This window comes from Callorhinchus milii, unplaced genomic scaffold (assembly GCF_018977255.1).
Source record: "Callorhinchus milii isolate IMCB2004 unplaced genomic scaffold, IMCB_Cmil_1.0 Scaffold8, whole genome shotgun sequence".
Classification (NCBI taxonomy): domain Eukaryota; kingdom Metazoa; phylum Chordata; class Chondrichthyes; order Chimaeriformes; family Callorhinchidae; genus Callorhinchus; species Callorhinchus milii.
The window spans coordinates 2,325,306-2,351,675 of NW_024704749.1; the positions used below are offsets into that span (position 1 = coordinate 2,325,306).

A 26,370-nucleotide genomic window follows, 5' to 3' on the forward strand; every position below is an offset into this window, starting at 1 on the left:
CTCGAGGATGTGATGAGGCGCTGTATCCAATGCTGGGATTATTGTCATTAATATTGTAACAGCGTGAACCTCCTGACCTCCTGGCGCTGCTGTTCTTGATTGCAGAGCCATTACCTCAACTCAGACATGTTTTCCAAACCCCACACACACCCACACACACACACACACCGAGTCACCGCCGTCCCCTCCACAGAGAGGGAGCGCACTGCCGCCCCCTGTAGACCGGCTGCCAGATCGTCCTCCCTCTATAAGGCGTGTACCACGTGATCTTCCCACGCCACGCCCCCCCCCGGACCCAGTGTGCCACGTGTGTGCGCGCGCGCCCTTTGTTATGACTGGTGACCACCTGTGCCGCGCGTGCTCTGCGCGGCGCGCATGCGCTCTCTGCCCCGGGTGTGCGTGCGTGCGTGCGTGTTGACGGACGGGGGCAAAGGAACGCGATGCGCGCGCAGCCTACGAGAGGTTTTGTATTGTGAATCAATGGAACGAGCGGCGGTTGGTGGTGGTAGTGGGGGGGGGGGGCGCGCGCGCGCGCGCTCGCTCGCCCTCCGCGCGCCCCCACCACGTGCTGCTCTCGCGCTCCCGCTTCAAACACAAACACTCGGGGGGGGGGCGGGGGGGCGCCGCTCGCTGTTCATTGGCCGCTCGGGGACGCACAGCGGAACGCGAGGCGCAGAACAATAACAGACACCAGAGCAGCAGCGCGGCCGACCGGACAGACCCCCCCCCCTCCCACCCCCGGTCACAATCCCCTCAGTACCGAGCTCGGCCACACAGAGACCCCCACCCACCCACCGAGCTCGGCCACACCGAGACCGCCGGCCCACCTCCTCAGCCACATAGACCCCACACACACACACCTCCTCCCTCCCCCTCAGCATCGAGCTCAGGCAATATCGGGATCTCTCCCCTAATCCCCGCGCCCCCCCCTCACCACCCACAGCAACTGCAGACGCCCCCGTCGCCGTGAACGGCTGAACCCCCCCCTTCCCCCCACCCCCCAGCAGCGAGCCAAGACCCCGCAGCACCGGGCCGAGCCGGGAGGGACCCGGAGGAAGGACGGAGGGGAGAGAGAAAGAAAAAAAAAGGCGGTCGGCGGCGGGAGCAGCACGAACAGCCCGTGAGGGGAGAGACCCGAACAGGGAGCAGCCACTCGGCGGAGAACGGATATAACGTTGAATAAATAATCCGGAACCACGGGGAAGCGAGCAGCACACGAACAAAAGGCAGACCGTCCAGCCGAACCGAGACTGGAGCGAGCCACGGCCGGCCTGGGAGCCACAGCAGCCAGCGCTGCCCCCGGGGGTAACGGCGGCGACACCGAGCGGGGCTCCAACAACAACAACAACAACACCACCACGGGGAGAAACTGGCTCGAACACACCGGCCTCGCAGCCCAGACACACAGAGCTGGGGAGCCGCGGGCTGAGCGGCGGCGATAGCCGATCGTCCAGAGCGATACCCGGAGATTGTATCAGAGCCGCCCGCCGGGGAGAGAGGGAGAGTGTGGGGGAGAGTCAGGCAGCGAGAGCCCCTGACGCTGCCCGGGACCGAACGCTCCGAGCCCACGGTAAGGACGGGAAGGACCGAGCAAATTGGAGACGGGAAAACGATCAGAGAAATACGGAGCGTGCGAGGAAAGGTCTGGAGAGAGAGAGAGAGAGAGGAACCGCTGTCCTGCAGCCTCGGAGTCTGTGGGGTATGACTCGGGCTGGTGGTAGGACCATCCCCAGTCTCTCCTGGAATTATGTATCAGGATTACCTCTCGGTAAAATAAAACAGCACGCAGTTTGCGGAGTCCAATGTAAACAATATCGCTTTCATTTAAAGACCTATATATATATACGTCTGTGTATGTGTGTATATATATATACAACCATCTCCAGAAAGGCGGGCGGGGGGGAGTGTGGATTGAGGGAATGGGAAATCTTGAACCTCGAAAGACTGGGGCGGGGGTCGCTCGGGTGGAATCAAAATAAGAATGAATGGACGAAGGAAGATCCTGAACCCAGTGGAGTGTGGTTGTTTGTTGGTGCTTCGTGGCGCAGTGGCTGTTATCACCCACTCATTTCCTCGGCTCGTTGCGTTCTGCGAAGCACCAATCCAGTACATGACTAGTTCAGACATTTATTTCAAATCTTTTTCTTCCCCCCCCACCCCCACCCCCCCTTCTACATATTCATGACCAACCCAGGTTGCAGGCCTGAGTGTTGGTGATGTTTATATCCATGCTATCGCCCTTATCGCTTGTTTGCGATAACATTGTTACCCACTACACACGGGTTTATGCGCAGGTTTGCGGGTATGATATCCGGGGTTGCACACGATGTATTGCAGCAATCGGACGTGCATACTTGCACTGGCCTTCGTGTTTACAATCCGAATTTTCCCGAAAGGTTGCTGCATTACTTCGGAATGAATTAAACGGTATGTCGCCGGTGGTTTTGTAACATAAATACGTCGGACGTTCGTCAGGAGAACTCGCGCCTTCGTGAGGTTCCCGAAACGGTTCGGTCGCGCAGTGCGCTCACTATTTTAATGGGTCAGGAGCGGCGGATTGTGTTTTGGTGATACGCATTTGCCTCGAGGAGTGGCGTAGTTGGTTATGTGCAAAAGGTCTGATCTCCAGCTGCAGGTTGTGCGGTCTGGAGTACTATATTGACAAGTGCAGAGGGTCCGCGCGCACAGCCACACTATTTTGAGGCAGTGGCATATGTATGTCTGTTTATTTACAGTCTGTATTTGCAAAGTATGGGGTCCGTATGCACGATGTGTTGGCGCAGAGTGCGGTTGCACAGCACAGCGGTGTGTGCTTTGCAATGGGGGTGTACGAGTCGCATACGACCGACCCCATGTGCAGCGGCAGCGAATTCGCTGTGTGCGTTCGTTCCCTTTATTTTCCTTTCGCTTCGCCGAGAGTGTTTACACGGAAGTGATGTCTGGGCTTCGAAAACAGCTGTGACCATCCCGGTTGGGCAGGTCGCTGGGGGGCAGTGATTGGGACTCGCTGCACACTGGCGGAGGCGGTCCCGCTCCGCTCCGCTCCGCAGCCATTGGTTGCGGGCGGCCCGAGGACCGGCCCCCTCTGCTCGGGAAGGTTGTTGTTGTGGCGGCGGCGGTGGCGGTGGCGCCGCGAGCTCCGAGCGGCACACAGCCTGGGAACCGGGGCCAGCGATCCCGTTCCGATCCTTGTCCCCGCGGCCGACAGACGAGCACCCGAGGGCGGTCACTCGCGGTCCCCGGTCACTGTGATGTTTCCTGCCCGGGATCAGGCTCCGAGTGCGGCCCCGGGCCCGGCAGCTGTCCATCATGGAGCAGCCTGACGTCATCACGGGGCTGGTGCGGTCAGACCGCCTGCAGGTCTATATCGCCCTGTGTTGTCTGTCTGTGTGTGTGTCTGTCTGGGTCTGTCTGTGTGTCTGTCTGTCTGTGTGTCTGTCTGTGTGTGTGTCTGTCTGTGTGTGTGTCTGTCTGTGTGTGTGTCTGTCTGTGTGTGTGTCTGTGTGTGTGTGTGTCTGTGTGTGTGTGTGTCTGTGTGTGTGTGTGTCTGTGTGTGTCTGTGTGTGTCTGTCTGTGTGTGTGTCTGTCTGTGTGTGTCTGTCTGTGTGTGTGTCTGTCTGTGTGTGTGTGTCTGTCTGTGTGTGTGTCTGTCTGTGTGTGTGTCTGTCTGTGTGTGTGTCTGTCTGTGTGTGTGTCTGTCTGTGTGTGTGTCTGTCTGTGTGTGTGTGTCTGTCTGTGTGTGTGTGTCTGTCTGTGTGTGTGTCTGTCTGTGTGTGTGTCTGTCTGTGTGTCTGTGTGTCTGTGTGTGTGTCTGTGTGTGTGTCTGTGTGTCTGTCTGTCTGTCTGTCTGTCTGTCTGTGTGTCTGTCTGTCTGTGTGTCTGTCTGTGTGTGTGTCTGTCTGTGTGTGTGTCTGTCTGTGTGTGTGTCTGTCTGTGTGTGTGTGTGTGTGTGTGTGTGTCTGTCTGTGTGTGTGTCTGTCTGTGTGTGTGTCTGTGTGTGTGTCTGTGTGTGTGTCTGTGTGTGTGTGTCTGTCTGTCTGTCTGTCTGTCTGTGTGTGTGTCTGTGTGTGTGTGTGTGCAAAATACATTTTGTTTTGCATTTGATGCGGGGGCGAGAAACGCAGCTGCTTAAGCGTTTGTTTTCTCCTCCTCCTCCTCCTCCTCCTCCATACGGTGATAGTGGTTCCCGGTGATCCAAACCGTACCTTTTCTGACGGTTCTTTTTTTTTGTGTGTTGCCCGTGGAGGGCGGAGGCGGTCCAGGTCAAATGCTGCTGCTGCTGCCGTGGTGTTACACCCCGGGTGACCGGTCTCCTCTCGGAGGGTGTGACGGTGGGATTTCGAGAACTGTTTGATTAAAATTTGCATTTGTGATCGGTGTCGCCCCCGTGTTGTGCAAACGAGGAGGAAGGGGGAGTCTTCCAAACTGGTGCCCTTTGTTGCTGAGATCTCGGGGTTCGCTTTAACTGGTGCAAAATTCAAAACTGCAAGAGCAAGTTTTTTAAAAAAAAATTGAAACGATGAGACACTAATTTCAAATGAATTATTCCCTTAACTTTGTAACAGTCAATTCCAGCATGAACTTACTTACTGAGTCTACTGTTCTTCATACCCTGCCCTATTCATCAAAATAGAATTATAGAAATCATAGCAGAAAAGGCAATTTAAACCATCCAGTCTGTGCCAGTGCCTGTCGTCGTCCCCCCCCCCCCCCCCCCGAAACAACGGCTCCAATCCCAATTCAGTGGCTTTCTCTCCCCCCACATTCTTTCATATTGTTACTCTTGAAATAGTTATCCAATTCTGTCTTTAAATATTATGGATTCAGTCCCAATAACTGTGGCTCTCCATGTGAAAATGTTTCTTCTTGCCTCTTTAACACAAGGTATTCCTGAACCTAAACCCCTTTTTTTCCTATAAGATTGAGTTGCTTGGAGTAGAACGTGCAAAACTTCAGTCATCGTGAACTCCATTGAATAGCCATTGAGGCTTGGGACGTCCTCCCGACGTGAAAGGCGCTATACAGATGTAATTGTGTTGTTGTTGCTTTAGTATTCTGAATGTTCAGAGTGACTTCCACATTATTGCTTTCTTTTGCAGCTTGGAATGGTTTATAATAATTCTTGCATTTGATAATTGCCTTGTCAAGAAATTAAAGAGCCTCATAGAATTTTTACTGAGAGGTGTCATAACTTTGTGTAGATTAATGCCTCAGCTAATATTCCCGCAAACAACCCTGAGGTGAATGACTAATTTTATTGGCCAGGATACTGGGAAACACCTTTCTCTATTGAATAGCAACATGGGATCTTTGAATTCTGCATAACAGGTGTGTGTGCATTTCCATAATGTATTATGACAATTGGTTTTCTTTCATTCCCAGAATTGGCCAGATTTTATTTGAAATAAGTGAGGAAATTGAGTGCTTATTTTTGAGTGAAAATCAGCATGGGTGTAATTCTAAGCTGGAGAGAAACTGAGCACGTTTTGTGAGGATGAATCGATGGGAGACCACGAGAGATTGGATTGGTTAAGAATTCCAGTGGAGGAACTGAGAATCTGGTTGCTGGTTGCGGTGCTGTTTGTTGTGTTGTAAATAAACACATCTTGGCTGGGAACAAAATCTGAAATTGTTTTTTTGGCTGAAAAATCAAAAAATCAAATTGTGAATACTCTTGTAATCTCTTAATTTGTGGTCTTCTCGCTTGGTGCTTCAGGCATTGGTGATTAGTACAGGTAGTTTTTAGCCTCTAGATATTACTGTCAGTTTTTATTGGTTTTCTCTTAGATTTAAATTTATTATAATTGGATTTTTTTGTGCAGTAAATGCAGGGTATAATCTAGATTTTTGCAGTATCCTCCAACCGTTGTGTAATGGTTGGGTATAGATTTCTGTGCCAACAGCGTGGCATAATCCCAATGTTATTGATGCACCAGTGTGCCCTTTCCACTCATCCTTTGTGGTCTTATAATAGGGGCTGCCAGTTCCTGCTGAATTATGTCCAGCTCTATGATGCGTATCTGCATCCACTGGTGTAGGCCACATACAACTCCAGAGAGTCAGAGACCGATATTTTTTTTCCTCCCTTTCTCTGAATTTAATTTAAACCCAGATTACAGAAGTGAAAACGATGTGTTTTCCACTGTACCTCCTGGTCCTGTTAATATATTCTTATTTTATTGGGCTGGGTTCAGTAACACAGAGAAGGGTGGGGTGTGTGATGCAAATCAGTGAAGCATAGACCCTGTTTGCACTTTATTAAAGTATATCAGCACATCCCTGCTGCTGATCTACATTTTGAGCTTTTCAGTGAGCCTCATTCAGGATTGCTAACGTGCTTTTGAAATCTAATTACTTAGTGTGAAATATTGCTCAAGTATCTTCTGTATTTTTGTTGCGTTGAGTTACTAACTGATTTTAAGTGCGAGGCACAGAGATTTACAAACTGTGCATTGTTCTTTCCACGTGGTAGAAATCCAAGTGGGTGTGCGTGTTTGAGTGTGCACACAATTAATTTGAGAAGTGTTTTGGCTTCTGCTTCACCCCCCAAAAAAAATGTTGGTGTTGTAATGTAGGTAGGGGTCAAAGTTTCTAAATAAATAAGTTGGATTGTTTGGTCTAGTTGTGTTTGTTCTGTTTCCTTTGCTATCCCAGTGGACGCTGAACTTGCCTCAATTATTGTTCATTTATTCTGGGGAATGGGTAGATATTTGAATTTCTGGATTACATTTATACAATGGTCAGTTAATTTTGTGTACATTGCACACAATTGAGTTAATAAAATATTGTGCAACTTTACATTGGAAGAGACACCAGACTAAGTGAGGAGTGGCTTGCAGTGATAGAGTAAGGCTATATTAGCTATTATCTGGGCCAATCAAGAGACCTGGGTTCAATTCCCGGCAGGGTGAAACCTTGAGCAAGTTACCTTACTCCACACGCCTGATAATAATCCCTCAAAAAAAACAATAATTTCAATCGACGACTGTTTATGGGACACTGCTGTGCGCAATTGGCTGCCGCATTTCGCCCACAAATATATAGTCAATTCACTTTACAGTCTATTCTGTGAGACATTTTGAAGCCATAAAAAGCGCTATATCAAATGCAAGGATTATTATTATTAATAGAAAAGTGTGGAAATATTTGCCAAAAATTGGAGGGAGATTTGGCAATTCTGTTGGAACATTTTTGATGAGTTTTGCAGAAAATGGTAGGGAATTGATTGGTGCTCTTGAAGTACATTTTACTGCCAACATGCATTTTTTCACTTTATTGATAAAAATTAAACCGGAGGAAATAACACATTAGATTGTTGCAAAAAACATATTAAATTGCTTCTTTAACAAAAACTGGGTGACTTTTTGGGGGGATGGGGACGACACCAGCAAAACTACAGGAACTCTCAGACCTAGAGAGACACACTCAGAGACACAGAGAGAGACACACGTACACAAAGAGAGATGCACACACAGAGACACACACACACTCAGAGACACAGACTGAGAAACACACACACTCAGACACACAGAGACACATTCTCAGAGGGCGATGCATACTCACATAGAGAGACTCACACAAATAAAGAGACACACAGGTACAACCACAGACGAGGAGAGGGAGACAGACATACTCACACAGACATAGGCACTCACAAACAGAGAGAGACACACACAGATGCTCACAAATGCATATAGGAGGACGCAAATACAGACAGTTATACACACTTGCATACAAACAAACAGACACACAGGTAATCACAACAGAGGGACCTCCGAATGAAGCCCATTTGCCGCGTTGTGCATCTGGAGCTGCCCGCCTACATTGACGTCAGGTATACAGCCAGGAGGCTCATGGGCCAGAGACTGATAGCGGGTTTGTAGCGGAAGGGGGTGTTTGTGGTGCAATCCATAGAAAAACTACAGTCACACTTTTTTTATTGGCTCAGACTATTATTCAACATTGGTCTGGAAGAAGTCATTTCAGACCACTTGACCTCATCCTTCCAAAACACCCACCCCACTATCCTATCAACTGTATTGGATTACTGTTAACTGTAGTTTGTCACTGACCCAATACAATACTTCATTGGTAAATTGTTCCCTTGGTTTGGTTTTAGAGGTGCATTGATTAGATGGACTGACATCCATCTGGTGAAATTATTGATGACTATGAATGCCACTGATGGAAGTTAGCACACCCATGGATCATCTAAAGCTGCTTTAATACTGGGTTTTACTTGGGTGGTTGGGTAGATCCAGTGGTTTGGATGTGTCAGTGGCTGCCTGTGATTGGTACTTGTCCACTTTTACCTGAATGTTTGTCATCTGTTTTGGCAACAGGAAATCTGTTCATAGATTGTGAGCATCTTCCGTTCAGTTTACAATTCTCCACCTGGGTCTTCATGATGTGTGCGTGATTTTTGATGTTACTCTTTCACTTTCACATGTTCTTTGACTTGTGTATTTTATTTCAGACTTTGTTAAAATGCGTCCAGAGTTATAAATAATGAGTGGACTGACTGTATCAAAAACCTTGGAATCAAAGTTTCCAATCTGCACCTGTAGGACAAAGGCAGAGCTCTATTTACATTGAAGGATTGTGGTTTGCTGGTATGGTGTTGTCTAATTTATGGTCACCAGTTTAGAATAATAATAATAATTCTTGCGTTTGATATAGTGCTTTTCATGTCTTCTAGGCATCTCAAAGGGCTTCACAGAATACGCTGTAAAGTGAATTGACAGTATATTTGTGGGCGAAACGTGGCAGCCAATTGCGCACAGCGGTTTCCCACAAACAGTCGTGGATTGAAAATGACCAATTTATTATTGGTTTGGAGGGGTTATTATTAGGTGTGTAGTAAGGAAACTTGCCCAAGGTTTCACCCTGCCTGGAATTGAACCCAGGTGTCTCGCTTGCAAGGCAAGTGCTCTAACCACTGAGCTACAGGACTCCACAGACTTCCATAGAATTATGGGATGGTAAAGTAGAAATAGAATTGGGACAAATGAAGAGAGGTAGGCCCTTGATTTAGCCCATACCAATGATGTCCAGACGCCTATGTTTGTCATTACTCTGCTTCATGTTGCCCTTCTATTTCATCCTCATTTTCTTGTCCCTCACTCCTAACGGTGGATTGTGCTTGGGTATTCATGGGCACTGACCGCTTTCTGATCCTCATTCAAGTGGCAGACAGACTGGGGCATTACAGCCAAACTGAATTTCTTTTAACCCTGAATCCACAAATAGTGTTTTGAACAGCGGTCACTGAATACTGATTAGGAGCCAGAGGCTTGGCTCTGTAGTCCTTTCTGTGCCCACTTCCCTAACTGATGCTCGGGCTGAGTTGACCCATCCTCACAGATTGAACATGAGATCGTTCTGGTCTCTGTGGCTCGGTAACATGTTGGGTGAGGCCTTTAACTTCTGATCTATTGTGTGAGCCACTTGGTTCAAGTTTTACACAGAGGTGAGTAAATCACAATTACTGAAAATCCTGGATTGTTGTAAATGTGGTATAGAAGACTTTTTCTTTGGATAGAACAAAATCAGTCATAAGTGAATGATGTAGCAGCAACTGAGCTATTCGTGCCTCTCAGTTTAGGTAATGCTCGATTTATTGGAGTCTAATATAAAATGGAGGATCTGCATTCTCCAGCAGAAGTAAGTTTCCTTTGTAATGTCAGTTCACATCCTGTAATGTCAGTTTACATCCTGTAATGTCAAATTAACTCTTTGAAATGGGGAAGCCTGGTGGTGTGGGGTGCGTGTGTGTGTGTATATATATGTATAAATTTGTAGTCTGATTATATCTAAATGGACCAAATCTGGTTTGTATAGGAGGAAGGCTGTCCTTTTAAGCTCAAATTGTCTGTCCTTGTAACATCTTCCATTCTGTTACTCACCTCAGCCTCTTGCTACAAATTTGGTATAAATTATGATGCAGTTTAGGTCATAATCTGCTCATAGCTGTGACACAACTTGGCTGATGGTGCAGTCTTCATGTATGTGTGTGAAGGAGTCACATGATGGTGACTTGTTATGACCGACTGGAACCTGGAACAGCAGTGTTGCTCACCATGGAGCTGGTTTGTGTAGACGTGGTGCTGTATTGTCAAATAATTTGGTGATAATTTTTTAGTACTGCATTTGCAATAAAGGGGAGATTACTGCCTTGTGATGATTTACCTTGCAGTCGAGATTCTAGTGTATGTATGTGTGTGTTTTCCATACACATCCAAATGCAACATTGTGTTTTAAATGTATGACTCAGTTTAATGTTCCTTCCTGGCCATTAAAATAAATTCTTGCCTGTTTTTTTCTTATTACTCTTCCCGCCCCCCCCCATGGTTTTGTGCTTCAAGCCAGGGCAATGGGGCGGTGGGGGGGGGGCTGGGGGTGAGAGGAGCATTGTAATTTTTTTTCCATTTTAGCTTTAACCCCACGTCTGTGCACTGTGAGGTGATCTCAGCCAGGATAGGGTTACTAGAGAGAATTTAGCTCTCCAAGGTAGACATGTAGTGTTCTATTCACCATCCAGTGATGCCATCTTACAGTATACATTAGAACCATAGAAATTTACAGGATAGGCCATTTGGCCTGTGTTGCTCTTTCAAATAGAAATCCTTTCAGTCCCATTTACATGTTCTTTGTCCATACCTTATAGATTACTCCTTTTTGATATCTATCTAGTTCCCTTTTGAAAGCTAATCTGGATTCTGCCTCAACCACTGCTCCAGTAGGGCATTCCATATCCTATCCATGCATGAAAAATATTCTCCTAACCTCCCCGATTGCTTGATTGCTGTCTTAAATTGTTACCCTCTAGTCTGACTCACGGCGAGTAGAAATATTTTCACTCTTGACTATCAAAAGTCCTCTTAAAGACCTTTATTAGATCGCCTTTCAAACTTCTTTGTGCTTTGACCACATGTGATAAACCTTTGCCAAATGTGGTCATTAGATGCAAACAATATTGGGATTGGCAGTTTTGCACAGGTAGAGTATCTGAAAACTCTCACTGTTTAGGGCACACATGACAAGTGGCTATTTTGGAGGGGAGAATTAAAGAAAAAATAATCATTATTGGGTGATTCTCTATTCTTTTATGATTGAATGAAGTGGTGTGATCCTCCAATTTCAGTTCTGTACCACGTGAATCAAGATGGTGTGCATAAGAAGTTTAATGTTGGGACTTTTGTTGTCAAATACAAACCCACTTGTACTGTAATACATTGTTTGGTGGCATGGCATTACAGGCAGCGCCTTTTTTCCTTCTCTTTCCCCCCCCCCCTCCCCCCCTCACTAAAATGTTACCTGCAAAATGTTGATCACTTTCCAGGGGTAATAATCCCTCCATATCATAAATAAAATTGTTCGCTCACTTCATGGTTGTTTGTGGAATGCTGCTGTGTGCAATTGGCTGCCGCGTTTTGCCCACAAAGTACCGTCAATCTACTTTATAGTATACTGTATTCTGTGAAGCGCTTTTAAGACATCTCAACAATGAAACAAAGCGCTATATCAAATGCAAGGATTATTATAAGTCTGGATCTTCAAGCATTTATATTATGTGAAACAAACTGACACCAAAGAAAAATTTGTAGGGGTAGGGGAAAGAGCGGGGGAGTGGGTTTGATTGGATAGCTCTTCCAAAGAGCTGACACAGGCACGATGGGCTGAATGGCCTCCTTCTGTGCTGTAATATTCTTTGATTCTATGAAAGGCAACCTCAGTTTTAGTTTATAAAAATATATTTCTACAATCAATTTCTAGATGGTACTTGTTAACTATGCAGGTATATGGTAGCTCAGCTCTGCGCTGCTTTGATGGGCTGTATATGTGGAGAGGTAAGTTTCACCAGTTGGGTTGAGAGAAAGGAATCTAATTTCTCTCATCAGAAAAAAATGCTCATACATCTATCAACAACAACTAGTTGCATTTATATAGTACCCTTCACAAAGGGAAGCGCCTCAAATCACTTAAAGTCTTAACTTTCAGGTAGTTTTATTGAGGTAGTTCTTGCACAGTCAAGTAGACTGTTTTTTTTGCTGCTTACAGTGTTCTTGAATTCCATTTTGTGGAGTCCTGGTTAGAGCACTCGCCTCAGAAGCGAGAAACCTGGGTTCGATTCACGGCCGGGCGAAACCTTGGGCAAGTTTCCTTACTCCACACACCTGATAATAGTCCTTCAAGAAAAAAAACAATAATAATTTGGTCACTTCAATCCACGGCTGTTTGTGGGACGCTGCTGTGCGCAATTGGTTGCTGCGTTTCGCCCACAAAAATGCAGTCAATTCACTTTACAGTATATTCTGTGAAGTGCTTTGAGACGTCTAGAAGACGTGATAAGGCGCTATATCAAATTCAAGGATTCTTATTTTTATTGAATGAAATGAATGATACTGCTGTCATAATGAACTTGCAATTCATTTGCAATGAACTTATTCTGAGCACTAATGCTCATTTAGAACCACAGACATTTACAACTATTTGGCCCACCATGTCTGTGCTTGTTCCTTTAAGAGCAATCGTTTCAGTCACATTTACTTATTCATTCCCCATACCTATATGGTTTGCTCCTATTCAGATATTTGCCTTTTGAAAGGTAATGTGCTGTGAATTTGTATATTTGTAATGAGTCTGGAATTTGCTGAATGAATCCATTGGAAAGAATTGTGGTCAATCAAGTAATGTTGAGTGCAGAATGCTTCTGTGTTCCAGTGAGTTCTTCTCTTGTTTACAGCTTTTTATTTATTTCAAGTATGACCGGGTTCACACCATGAAGGAGCAATGAATGGAGAATTGCATTCTGATTTCATGTGGTGGAGTAATAATTGGAAGCTGAGCTGACAGCCCTCTGTAGCTGAATGTTTGTTTTTCTATTGCTGAAACAAAGTGATAATAGCCCTTTGGTGGCATTGAGTACAGTGGCAAAGGGCCACTCACTGTGCTTCCACTCTGTTCTTTCTTAAGACAAGCAAGCCACTTACTAGGCTCTATACTGATACCACTGTTCAGTGTTCATTGCCTTACTTCTATTACATCCCTGTTACCTTTTTGAGGCTTGGGGCCAGGAAAGATGTGTGAGTGCAGAGATTATAATACATAAAGGACTGTGTGACATTTATAATGGATCAGTTGGAATCTCTAATGTCTCAATGGGAAAATGCATTGCTCAATATGGTGCTGAGCCATAGAAATCCAGATGTTCCGGATTCAGTCGCTGGCCTCCTGAATTAAACTCAAGGCATTGGCGGTGGAGCTTTGACCTGTGGGCTATAACCGGAAAATAGGCTATGTTTTTGCTCCTGGGAAAATATGGGGGAAGAGAAATACCAAGGTTGTTTTTTTTTTCAGTCTTGTGTAGAATTCCACATGCACATTGTTTTTCTTTCTTCTGGTTAACATTTATCAGCGGCTCTAATTTTCCTTCTTTGATAAAAGTAGGGTCTTATGAATCCAAACTCTTATTTATCGTGACCTGTTTGCATTCTACAATCTGCTCTATTCCGAATCCACGGGAATGCTAGTAATCCTATTTATACTCCATCTGGAGTGAAGTGATTGGAATGAGATGGCATTAGGTAGATGTGGATTAATAGACCCATACCGCCCAGAGATGTTGCAGTAAATGTTGACCTTTGGAAATAATCCTTTTTAAGTGAACACTATATTATGTTACAATTCTTACAAATAGCAATGCTCACATAGGACTTTTTAAAAAAATACATATATGTACGTGTGCATGCACAGATGTAAGATTCAAAGCATTCTGCCTGATGCCACTCGTTCACCCATTTTTCCAATTCCTCCCCTCCTAAATTGATCCATACATAGAGGTAAGGTTCCACAGGTGCCAATCGGCCTTCAGGTCCTCACCCAAGTGATTATAATTCATGTGTGAGATTTCACGATTCTTCCATGAAGGTTATTAGCTGAGTTTTGATTGTGCGCGTTGCAGAAGGATTTCTAGAGTGAGAACCTTGGCTGACNTTTTTTTCTCTCGCCCTCTCCAGCTGATTTTCCCCTTGCCCCAGCTGAGATTCAGTAAAATCAAACCTTCCATTCTTTGTGGCTCAGTGCTGCATTAGGTGGCACTTTTTACCTATAAGGGACAAACTCATTGCTTGTTGACCTCCCCAACTCCTCCCTCCACCAACTGCAGATCATCTAGAACCCTGCAGCCCATGTTCTCTCCCGCACTAAGCTCCGCGACCCTATCACACCCATCACACAGAGGATACAGTTCAAGATTCTGGTCTCACCTCAAGGTTCTCCACGGTCTTGCTCTCTCCGACCTCCTAACTCCCTACTACCCCGTTCGCTCCCTCCACTCAGCGGGCTCCGACCTGCTTCACTTCCCCGCCCTGCTCGCCCCACTATTGGTGGGTGGGCCTTCCGCCACTCTACCCCCCACGTTCTGGAACTCCATCCCGCAGCCCCTCCGTCTCACCCTCTCCCATACCACCTCAAGACCCTCCTCTTCGACCGTGCTTTCGATCCCCCTGCTTCCCCCCTGCCTCCAGGCTCCCCCACCCCTACCCCCAACTCGGGTCTGTAACTCTGTCTGTCCAGTGCCTTGGGATGTCTTCCCGATGTGAAAGGCACTATACAAATGTAATTTTGTTGTTGTATTGTATTCATTGATGAGTCCTGTAGCTCAGTGGTTAGAGCGCTTGCCTCGCAAGCAAGAGACCTGAGTTTGATTCCTGGCAGGGTGAAAAATTTTCTTACTCCACACGCCTTTGCTTACCTAGCAGTAAGTAGGCTCTCCGTTGTTAGTCGATTGGTGGATCGCTTTTCCTTTTCTCGGGGTAATGATTCCTTAAAAAGCATTGGTCACGCAATCCACGACTATTTGTGGGAAACTGCTGTACGCAATTGGCTGCTGCATTTTGCTCACAAAACATCCAGTCAATTCATTTTAAGGTTTATTTGAAGACATGATAAGGCGCTATATCAATTGCAGGGATTATTATTATTAAGTATTGATATGTGCAAAATTGGCTTTTGTGCTGAAAATTTCCATTTCTATCTTCTACTCATTGTGCTCTGCTTCTGTGTTTTCATCTGGCTTCATAAATAATCGGTTTCCATAATTGGATCAGCAGAAGGTCCACCTTTGCAATCTGGTTGTCCCTGGAGATTACTGTTGTTGTAGCCTGAAGTTGTGGTGTGAATATTGCACATTGAATATTGCAATATCAGATACCAGCCACTGGGTGGAGCAGAATGAAACCCACCGAAGTTCAAACAAATTCCAGTTGCTTTAAGTTGCTGCATAAATCCTTGTTTAGCAGAACGTCATAATGTATTGTCCAAGCAACATCCACACATGTATGTTTATTGTGTGGTCTGTCCAACAAATTACTGTAACTTTTGCCTTTCCGTTTGCCTGCTTGACATCTAGGCCTGGATGAGCATTTATTATTTGTAGTTAAATATGGACAAGGTTGAAGCCATCCTCCTTGGCTACCCCCAATGTCTCTTTATGGCTCTAACCTCCTCTACATTCTTGACTTCGCTCTTAAACTTATTATTATTATTAAACTCACTGAACCTTACAGGGAAACCTCAGTGTCTGGTTTGATTTGCCCCACTCTCCATCATTCCTTACATTTCTGTCCCTGACTAAGACGTACCTTTCTTCACCCCCACCACATTGCCCACTTTCACCCCTATCCTGTACTAAATGGGATTGAACCTTTTTTTATTGCCTTTTTTTTTTTGAATGTGCTTGTTGGCTGTTTCCCAGTTCCACCATGCACAAGAAAGATCCAGCTCATCCAAAAATCTGCTGTCGCATCCTCACCCGCACCAAACCTCCAGTCCTCGTCGGGTTCCACTGTCTTCCTGTTTGTCAACAGATTGACTTCAGTTACTCACCCTCGCGTATAAATCCCCATCGACGCTTCCTAGCACCTTCCTTTCATTTGATCTTCTCTCCACTCTGTTTGGCGAATTGGGGCCCGCTGCTATTCCTCCCCTTCCGCACCATTGTTGGCTGAGCATTAGGTCATTACACCCCTAACCTCCAGAACTACCTCCCTCTACTTTCCTGTCTTTCAATAATCCCATTTTAAAACCTACCTCTTCTCCCTTGCTTTGTGTCAGACCCTGTCATTGTGAAACACTTGGACCTTATGCTATATAAATGCAAATTATTGTTGCACTCGAGTCTGGCAATTCAGATAAGAAGTAGCACTGTGCGTTTTAAACCAACCACTTGTTTTTGTTGCAATTTATGTCAATTTAACTTGAGTTGTCCATGAGACACATCAAACAGGGGCTTTGAATATCTGATCAGCAACCCTTAATTGCATTTTAGGTCAAACAGCTGTTAGTTTAACATTTCAGTGATGTTTGAACTAGAAAAATTTACAACACAAAATAAGGCTATTCAGCAAACTGTTTGTGCTAGCTCTTTGAAATAGTCCATTCAATCCCATTTAGCTGCGTTTCCCTATACCCCTGCATATGACTCCTTTTTGGACATCTGTCTCATTCCCTTTTGAAAGCTAATCTGAATCCTACTTTGATCATTGCACCCAGCAAGACATTTCACATCTTTACAGTTTGTTTTTTAAAAAAATCCCTTATCCCTAGCTCCCTTGCTAATATCTTAATTTGATGCCCTCTCGTCACTGCTGTAACCAGTGGGAGTAATTTTTCCCAATTGACTCCATTTTATTTCTTGTATCTTTTTCTCACATATGCAACTTTTTTTTTCTTGATTATGACAGTGAATTCTGTGACAGGAATTTTACTTGATAACATCCATGTTTCAGATGCTGTTGGAGCTATTAGTGCATCCAATGTTAGGTTAATTGATCGCTTGGAAACTCAAATGATTTTAAACCAAATTGAGGGAGGGTGAACTAGAGAAGAACGAATTGTCTTTATACAGGGTGACCAAAAAGTTGATACCATTTATTTTAATAATTACTAATAATTATCATTTTGTTTAAGACTCATGAGAGACATTGTAATGGTATCACAACTGTTTGATCACTCTGTACAAGTTGTGTATTTTTGAGTATCTGATTCCACCATTGCTATTCTCATTGAGGTCTGCATGCAACAGTGAAGGACCAGATTGGGCTCAGCTGTGATTAAATAGGATTGAAAGCCTGCTGAAACTCATTGGGCAAGGTCCACATATGTCCATGGAAACATCAGAAGGTGTACAGGGCCTAGGAAAGGAGCAGAAAAGATTGGAAGAAAAATTAATATTAAAAAAAATCAAAGGAGGGAAGTGTGTAATGAAAAGACTGACTTAATTTTAGTTACTGCTGTCGAATAATTTGTGTAATACTTATTTTTGCTGCATTGCCACTCCCCTGCATCTAGTGGGATAAATAAGCATCACATCTTGACTGGTGCTTGTCATGGTGAGAGGTGTGGAGACTTGCTAACCCAAGCTGATATTCCTTATCCTGTTCTTTCGTTGCAGGTTCTGACAGTTTCTCTCACGGTGTCTGTGTGGAGAAGGCCACACACACTCCAGTACAACGACGGCTTTTGCTTGCGTTTTCCAGTGTTTCTTCTGTCAGAGAGTGCACCAGGCTTGTAACTCTTCGACTGCCAGCCCAGAGCTTAGCAGCGAAGAACACCCGTTGGAAATGGTGAAGATGACTAAGTCGAAAACCTTCCAGGCTTATCTGCCCAACTGCCACAGGACGTACAGCTGCATCCACTGCCGAGCTCACCTTGCCAATCACGATGAGCTCATCTCCAAGGTATGGGCTGCTAACTTTTTCACCTCCTTTTACCCCTTCCTCCTTGTAAAAAATCTTTATCAATAAAACTCATGACTAAGGGATTCACTTCCCCCTCCTCAGTGGCTGTTGGCAGACCTCTTCTGTTGTCCAAAGAGAGAAAGCAAGAGATTGCTATTAATAGCAATTAATAGCAAAGAGATTGCTATTAATAGCCAATCTCATCCATTGGAAAAGTACAGATACTCCTAATTATGACTTATAGCTTCAATTGAATTATCAGCTCATTAGGATGTTTGTTCCATCCTCTTGTGCCTGGCCTCTACACAACCAATGTTCATGATAACATTTTTGAAATTCTGAGCTCATCGTGTGGAGAATCACAGGCTTAGATTTCCATGTAGAAATATAGAAATGCCCCCCAGAGAAGGAGCAAACACGGATGAGATAGTTTTCTTTTAGGAAATTACATTATGGGATATAGTACATTGGTAGTTTGGGACGTGTGGGTAGTTTGTGGAGTCCTGTAACTCAGTGGTTAGAGCACTCTCCTCGCAAACAAGAGACCTGCGTTTGATTCCCGGCAGGGTGAAACCTTGAGCAAGTTTCCTTACTCCACACACCTGATAATCCCTCAAGAAAAAAATAAATAAATTGGTCACTTCAATCCATGACTGTTTATGGGACAATTGGCTGCCACATTTCACCCATAAAAATCCAGTCCATTCATTTTACAGTCTATTCTGTGAAGAGCTTTGAGACATCTAGAAGACGTGAAAAGCGCTATGTCAAATGCAAGGATTATTTTATATTTTTACTATATTTGTACATGCGACCACCTGGAAGATGAACTAGATGGACCTTGGTGTTTTTTTGTCTAGCATTTCTTATATTCTTGAGGAGTCCTGTTGACCCTTCGTGTCTGCCCCAGAAAGGAGCTATTGACCCCAATGTGTTGTGGGGGGCATGAAGGGATCTGAAATCCTATCCACTTGATTTCATTGAATCAGCTTCTTCTGATTTATGCGCGTTTAGCATTTCTCAAAAACTGCTGTCCCAAATGACATCTTACATGTGCTGGCACGTTAGGCAGAGCTAGAGACGCAAGCTGGCCAGCTACCAGTGTCTGAGAACCTGCCTCACAATGAATGAGAAGGGCAAGGACAAAACTGATCAACATTCTTTAAAAGTAATAATGGTGACCAGACTGCAACGTATGGGACAGATTAATTTTATTATAAAGCAGCTGAGGTTTACTGCCACACTTTTTGACCTATGTGTGTCCTCAATGAGATTTCAGCTTGGCAATTGCCTCCAGTGTTTTTTTTCTCAACCTTGTACATTAGTTTTTTTTGTTGCAGCAGCTGTCCGGGTGTGGGTGTGGAATCCTCGCATACTCCTTCTCACTATTGAAGGATGAGCCACACCGTTTGACCTGGATTTCAATTGAGAGAACGAGCAAGCTCAATATAGCCTGCAAAAAGAACAAGTGGACATTAAATCTGATTGTGGTTGAGTAACCTATATGGTATTGAAGTAGTAATGAGAGAGAATCGGTGAACAGGCTTTTGTGGTGTGGTGGGGGGCAGGATTGGGTGGTACCAGGAAGGAAAGGTTCTCTGTTTAATTAAGCCTTTCCTGTTCTCCAGTTCCTTGTGTTTTGCAGGATTACTGATAACACATGGCCCTGAGGCTGCCAGTGCAAATACCAGACTCTTGTTTCTCCACCCATAATGATGTTTAATTTTAACCATGCATTGAATAATGATTGACAGCCTTGCTTGGTGTGGCCATCACCAATTTGAAAAAGACTATTTGCTGTCTTTTTAAAAAGAAAATCCTGTTTTATTTGGGGAAATACATCGGGCTTCTGCGTGAAGGCAGAGATTTAACTGAAAAGTAGTTGGTGCTTTGACGACCACTTTTATTTGCACAGGTTTGTATTTTCTGCTTCAGGTTCTGGTTTCATCAGTCTTAGCCCTGGTATCCTTTAAACTGCAGCCTTTAATTGAGCAAATTTTGCAAATCACTTCATTCTCAAACCTACCTGGAGAGTTCCTTCATAACATTCGTGGTTTGCATTTTTTTTTCTTTGCGCCCAACTGGGGCTGTGACAATTCTATGTCTGTTGCTGGATGGATCAGTCTGGTTGGCGTGAAGAACACTTGACAATCAGTTCAAAGAAACTTGTGAAAACATTTGGTCTGGGGGAATGTTTACTTGTTGGTGTGTCTTGGTGTCCATTAAGCATATCTTAATTTAGCTGACTACTAAGGATTAAATTTGTGATCAGATGTCTATAGTATTGCCTAAGGTTCAGGCAAAAGCTTTTAGGGGTGGCACTCATCTGTCGCCCAGTGTAGCAGTAGTTTCACTCTGGAGTAAATGACGTTTGTAGCAGCCATTCATCATTATGCTTTTTGTATCTATCAGGGTGGTTTTTTGATCCCGTGCAGGAAGATCCATACAAAGGTTCCACACAGATGAACTCAATTTCAGACATTCCTTTCCAGAAAGTGACTGTGCTAAAACTAACTCTCAAAATCATATCTCAGCAAAAATGGAAGCACTGATATGTGGCTCTTCGTGCATTTTTTGCAAGCCTGGACAGAACAAAAGAGAAGGCTAATGAATGATTGGTTGCTCAAACACACTCTTCTGCTTGCCTTGTCCACTTGGGAAACTTGGGCCTGCTGTTTGCCTCACCATCTGTGCCACTTTCTGCCTCTGTCTTCTGGAACTGGCCCTCAGCTCTTTTACGCTGCCCCTTTGCTATTGTCAAAAGCTGTCTAAATATATAACTATTTGATCTTGCTTATGGTCATCCTCCTTCCCTCCCTTTCCCCCACTCTTGCTTGATACCATCTCTGTAAAGTGCTCCGCGACGTTGCTCCACCTGAAGGCCATTGAATAAATGCTAGTTATTGGTTTCGAGCTCTTCTCCCATCTACTTTGTTTTCCAACCTCCCTGTAGTACTTTGAATATTGCATCTCTGAAGTTAATTCTCTTGTTCATTCCAAGTATAACATGTGCAAGTTCCTCTCTTTGAATGAACTAAAATCCAAACTTGCAGCCCATTCGTCCTACTTTTTCTCATTCCTTTTTTCCCCCGCAGGACCTTTTTACTTTGAAACCTTTCTTGGGCTTCCCTCAAGCAGACTTAACATCTAAGTTTGTCTTCGCATAAAGGAAGATGTGGAGAATTTTTTTTTGACACAGAGAGTTGTTATGGTCTGGAATGCACTGCCTGAAAGGGTGGTGGAAACAGATTCAATAACAACTTTCAAAAGGGAATTAGATAAGTATTTGAAAAGGAAACATTTGCAGGGATATGGGAAAAGAGCGAGGAAGTGGGACTGATTCATTAGCTCTTCCAAAGAGCTGACACAGGCACAATGGGCCGAATGGTCTCCTTCTGTGCTGTAATATTCTATGATAACCACTGCTCATTGACTTTCCTTTTCACTCNTTTTTTCAACCTTGGTAGTATCCTGCACTAAACAGCTTGACATGTTCACTAGGTTTATAACACTTGAGTGCACATGAGATGTGGCTTGATTCTGTTGACATTTTTCTAGAATGGTTTAGACACGCGCAGCAGTCTGCCTACTCCAATCAGTGTCTCAGCTACCTGGACCGAATGTAATGGCATAGCTCCAAAAGACAGAAGTTATAGTGGTTGTTTAAAGAACTTTCAGATAACTGCAGTATAACTACTGGAGGTGTGCAGGGTAGAGGGACGAGATAAGTCTCTACTCCTTCCTTATGATAAGGCTGATTGTGTTTTTCTCCACCCTCCCCCTCACCACATCTGCTCAGTGCCCACCCCTTTCTCGGTCATTACTATTAAGTGCTATACAAATATAATTTTATATTGTAAAATATATATTGTCTTTTTGTCTTTGTTTTAAACTGTTTCTTGGTTCTCTTGTTTTCTGATCAAGTGGAAAGGTTTGATCATTGTGCAACTGTGCAACTAGAGTACTAAGAATTTGGTTTGCAATTCTGCCTGGGTATATCACCCTCCACCCCATTTAGTCCATTAAGCAAGATGTTAGACTATGGAAAATTCTTGATCTATACCAGCCTCCTGTGTGTCAGTGATCATGCATTTTCGGATACAGGAGATGTGATTGTATATGGGTATCTCGCTGGCAGACTGCTAACCAGTGCAGCAATAAAGAACGTGCTGATCTTTGAAACCCTGGATTGTGTCTCCCGTAACTCTGCACTGGCAATAGAGGTGTGGATTTCTGGTTAGTAATGGAAAGATGATGTAATTGGGAACCAGTCAAAGCTGAACGTTATATTTGTAAGAGTTAATTCTCCTGAAGAGGTATGTTCATGTCGGCAGAATGCCTCTGCCTCGTTTGATGAATATTGGGCACAAAAACAAATCATTGTTTCTAGCTGAAATACAACTTAATGTGGAATCCATACACATGGGAGAATTAAATCTCCAGAAAGGATCTGGTAGTCCAGACATTCTGTACCCAACTGATTATTTGCCAGCTAGGTGCATTTTCTGTATGACTAGTTATTTTGTAATTAACTGGATGTAGTAATAACTTAGTAATTAGTTTCAAGGTCACAAAAGTTTTGCTAATCATATCGTACAAAATCCAGGCGTCCAGAAGGAATAGAAAGTTCGGATCACTATCAGACAAGGCTTGGTTATGATGGAAGGCAAATAGAAGGCAACCATCCCCCAGCACCTCTGCCTATTTGGATTTAAGTGGTTCTTTTAGATTGAATTATCTCAAATGTTCTATAAACAATTACACCAGAAATCAGTCTTTTTAAAATAAATGTTCTTTTTCCGCTTTGCTTCTGTCTTATTATTAAGGTCATTGATAAATACATCGAAATAGGGTGGGTGACAATGGGCAGTCTTGGTGGGTGCCCCCAAGTGTGGAATCATGGTTCTGCACGACTCAAGAGAAGACATCGAGGGTATTGATTGGAAGATTGAAGGGCAGTCCGTCCAATTATCTGATGTCTTAGTGGTAGACGGAGATTATCGTGGACACCACATTTTTCTTGGAAGGTGTGTTGAAGGACCTGGCAGAGAAGGGGCAAATAGCACTCTGGTTGTGCTCGTCTCTCCAACGACAGCAAGGTCCCAATACAGTCAAGCTTGTGGTACATAAGACCACAAGGTTTCTGTGCAGCTCTGAGCTTCTGGCGAACAGAGAGGCTTCCTCCATTCCATTTGAATACTCCCAGGATCAAGTGGCAAGTTGGATTTGTGACAAACGTGGGATGCGGCTACAAGGAGGGAGGGAGGGCACTGACCTGTTGCTGAGTACCTGGAGGCAGAGTCGGCTTCACAGCATTTGCCAAAGGCCCTTCACGTGAGGATCTGGATTAAGCAGCTGGTGCTAAATAAGTCTGGTATGTGCTGTTGGACTTGGACCTTGAACATCAAGATTCCTGGCATGTCACACGCTGTCCTGAAAAGGCCTGTTGCACCACCCTGAAGGCAGATGTCTGTCAGATAGTTCATGAGGAAACCGGGGCTTGGGAGCTACTGAAGTTGTTGCCTGGTGTCCAAGTTCGTGGACTCACATTTGTACATCCAGGGCTTGGAATCCACATTCATTGGTTTCCAGAGAAGGAAGCAGCAGCTTCTTCAGCTCTGCACCTCCAACTGATGGCACCATCACTCAATGGGAAGGGATATGCGTCCAAAGATGGTGGCCGTGCTCTCATGCATTTCATGCTGCTGTATTGCCCGCTAGGAAGCTCGCGGGGAATACCTGGTATTTGCCATCCACCTAGTGAGGCCTAATGTCAAATGACCAACTAGAGACTATCCTCTGGGGGTTTGGGGGAGGAGGTAAGCAGGGGCTTTGAGCTGAACTGGTTCCAATGGGACACATTTAGCAGTGAAATGTCAGAATCAAGCCAACCCTTCTATGGCAGTCTCTTGGTAGTCCAGTTCTTGAGCCAGGCAAGTCCACAGTACTCCAGGGCACTGTTGATGACAGCACAGGTTTGTCGGCAGGACTTGGAAGGGCAGACGAATCACTGGGAGCAGGGATTCTTCCCGCTTAACTCCTATTAACCCTGCAAGCAACCCTAACAGCTGAAAAAGCTTGCCAGAGAGCGCTTTCATTGGCAAGCTATGCAGTTTTAGCTAGTTTAGCTGGTTAGACTCCAGCAGTATATCCCACCACACGTTCAGGGCTCTTGCCAACTTGCACTTCATACTCTCCGGAATTAGGTAAACGGGATGCATCCCTCTAGAGAGAGAGTGCGCATTCCATTCCAAAAAATATTCTCGAATTTCCATGTTTCGGTGCTCTCTGGTTTGGATACTCATAAGCATAGAAATGGATTTGTCAGATACCTTTTTTAAAAAAAAGATGATTACGGTTGCAAACTATTTTTGCTTTTTTAATATTAAAAAAAAGTGACTCCTGATATTGACTTATTTACCTTTTTTTAATGATCTTGCCGACTATAAACATGGCTGACCTCCATTGCTACTCATGCCCACAGCTAGCAGGAAGTGGAATCTGTGCTGAGTTATGGCCTGAAAGTCAAGCCTGTTTGTATTTCCAACCCATCAGCTTTTTCATGGTGGGAATAAATTTTCCCAGATTTGGAACAAATTTGGAAAATCCTACTATTTTTACAATTTTTTTTTTAAAAAACAGTGGAAACTGTTATAACTACCTATAATGAAGTTTATAATAATATAGCACCTTTTCGGTCGGGAGAATTTATCAAAGCACACCACAGGAATTATTGTGAGGTCCCGTCTGCCTGTTCAGGTGGACGTTAAAGATCCCATGGCAATTCAAAAAGAGAACAAATCCAACTAGTCAACAAATCCCCCAAATATAAATTGGTCACCTACTCCACAAATGTCTGTGGGATACTACTGTGCGCAAATTGGCTGCCGGGTTCACCCACAAAATATGCAGTCAATCCACTTTACAGTATATCCTATGAAGTGCTTGGAGAACTCTCAATGACACGATAAGGCACTATATCAAATGCAAGGGTTATTGTTAAGAGGAGTAATTGTATTTGTAGGCACACTTGGCAGTGTATTTGTACATTGATGTCCGACAAACAGCCACTTATGATGTAAAGTCATTAGTTATGTTGCCAGGTTTTCCAAAACATGCTGGGAGAACTCTTCACCGATTCTTTTCCCATCTGCTTTTCAAATGGGTACAAATCTGACTAGGCTGTTTCTGTACTCGTTACCACCTTTGATTTGGGATTCTGTTTTTGAATTGAAATGGGTTTTTAATTAAACTAAAGGGACACAGCCCTGAGGGCCAGTGCACTATTGCTCAGATTGAAAGAGTAACTGATTCCTCCAGAGTTGGTGGCCAGTCATTTGGTATAATGAAATATACTTCTGCCATATTTTTGTGAGTTCCTGTTGCATATTTTAGATTTGCAATGATTCATCTTAAATGGTTCTAGCATCATAATTGCTGCTCAGTATATTTCTAGTTGAACTGTATACATTCTATGGGGATTATAGGGAGAGGCCATCCTCAGCCCACCAAGCCGGTTCTGCTAGTTTATTAGATCTCAGCAGATCTTTGAGTACCTATTTAGTTGTATTTTACTTTTCCTTGTAATCTTTAATATTCTTACCTCTCATGTATCTATCTTCGATTTAAAAATCCCAATTTATTCAGCTTCATTGGCCTTCTGGATTGGTGCAATGCCAAATAATTTTTTTAAAAAAATCATTCCAATACCTATCTTTAATTGACCCTTTTGTTAATATCAAAATCACCGTGAAGTTCCTGTGAGGTACTTTGAGACATCTCGGATGTGATAAGTGGAGGTGAGGTTTGTTATACCATAGTAGTTGAGCGAAGGGAGAGGAGATTATAAAATCCCACCCAGTGCTGTAATGCGGCATGATCGCTTGTCAGCTATTTTTCATTCACTGCATTTGTGTGCAGAAAAATGAAATACTTGTTGGTGTGAAGTACACCAAAATTACTGACTTCCAAGGCTATAGGTCACAGATGAAGTCACTTTCTATGCACTGCGCAGGCATATTAGCAGGAACCCACCGACACAGAACTTGGCCATTTTAGCTTTCTCTCCCCCCCCCCCCCCCCATGCTAGCTGGCATTTTGTTATTGTGCATTGCAATGGAGTGGTCCTGCGTGTATTGAATATTTTGGATACATTAATGTTTTGGTCCAAACTCCCAACAAGGACACCTGCAATCTAATGAACCCCTTTCTAACTATATCTTAAAATTGAAGATGTAATCTTCAAAAAATTGCTGCAGGTGCTATATTAAAAATGTTTTTGTGGAAAAGTTTAGGCTGTTTTCCCCATTCATCTCATACCTTGAATGAGACATTAAACTGAGGTCCTATCTGCCTGTTCAGGTGGACGTTAAAGATCCCATTGGCACTATTCGAAAAAAGAAGCGTGTTTCTCATGGTGTCCTTGCCAACAATTCTCCAGATAATATTGATCACTCACTTCATGTTTGTTTGTGGGGAAATTGGCTGCTGCTTTTGCCTACGAAATGTACCACTGTTTAGGATAATTCCTGTGAAGCACTTTGAGACATCTCGGATGTGATAAGGCGCTATAATCAAATACAAGGATTATTATCCACACACATTTCATGTGAGAAAAGTGTTAGATTAT

At 44.1% G+C, this 26,370-nt stretch overlaps 1 protein-coding gene across 4 annotated transcripts in view; it reads left to right on the forward strand.

Moving 5' to 3' along the window:
- Positions 1-811: 811 nt before the first annotated feature.
- Positions 812-26,370, forward strand: part of ypel1 (yippee-like 1) — a 31,881-nt gene continuing 6,322 nt past the window's right edge. The window contains exons 1-2 of one of the 4 annotated variants that reach the window (XM_007908610.2): positions 812-1,570; positions 17,456-17,741. In XM_007908610.2, coding sequence (XP_007906801.1) covers positions 17,625-17,741 — 117 coding nt within the window. In that variant the 5' untranslated portion in view covers positions 812-1,570; positions 17,456-17,624. Of the gene's footprint in view, positions 1,571-3,120; positions 3,361-8,384; positions 8,613-17,050; positions 17,742-26,370 lie in introns of those variants that run through there. The other 3 variants (XM_007908611.2, XM_007908612.2, XM_042337298.1) reach the window with 3 other exon arrangements.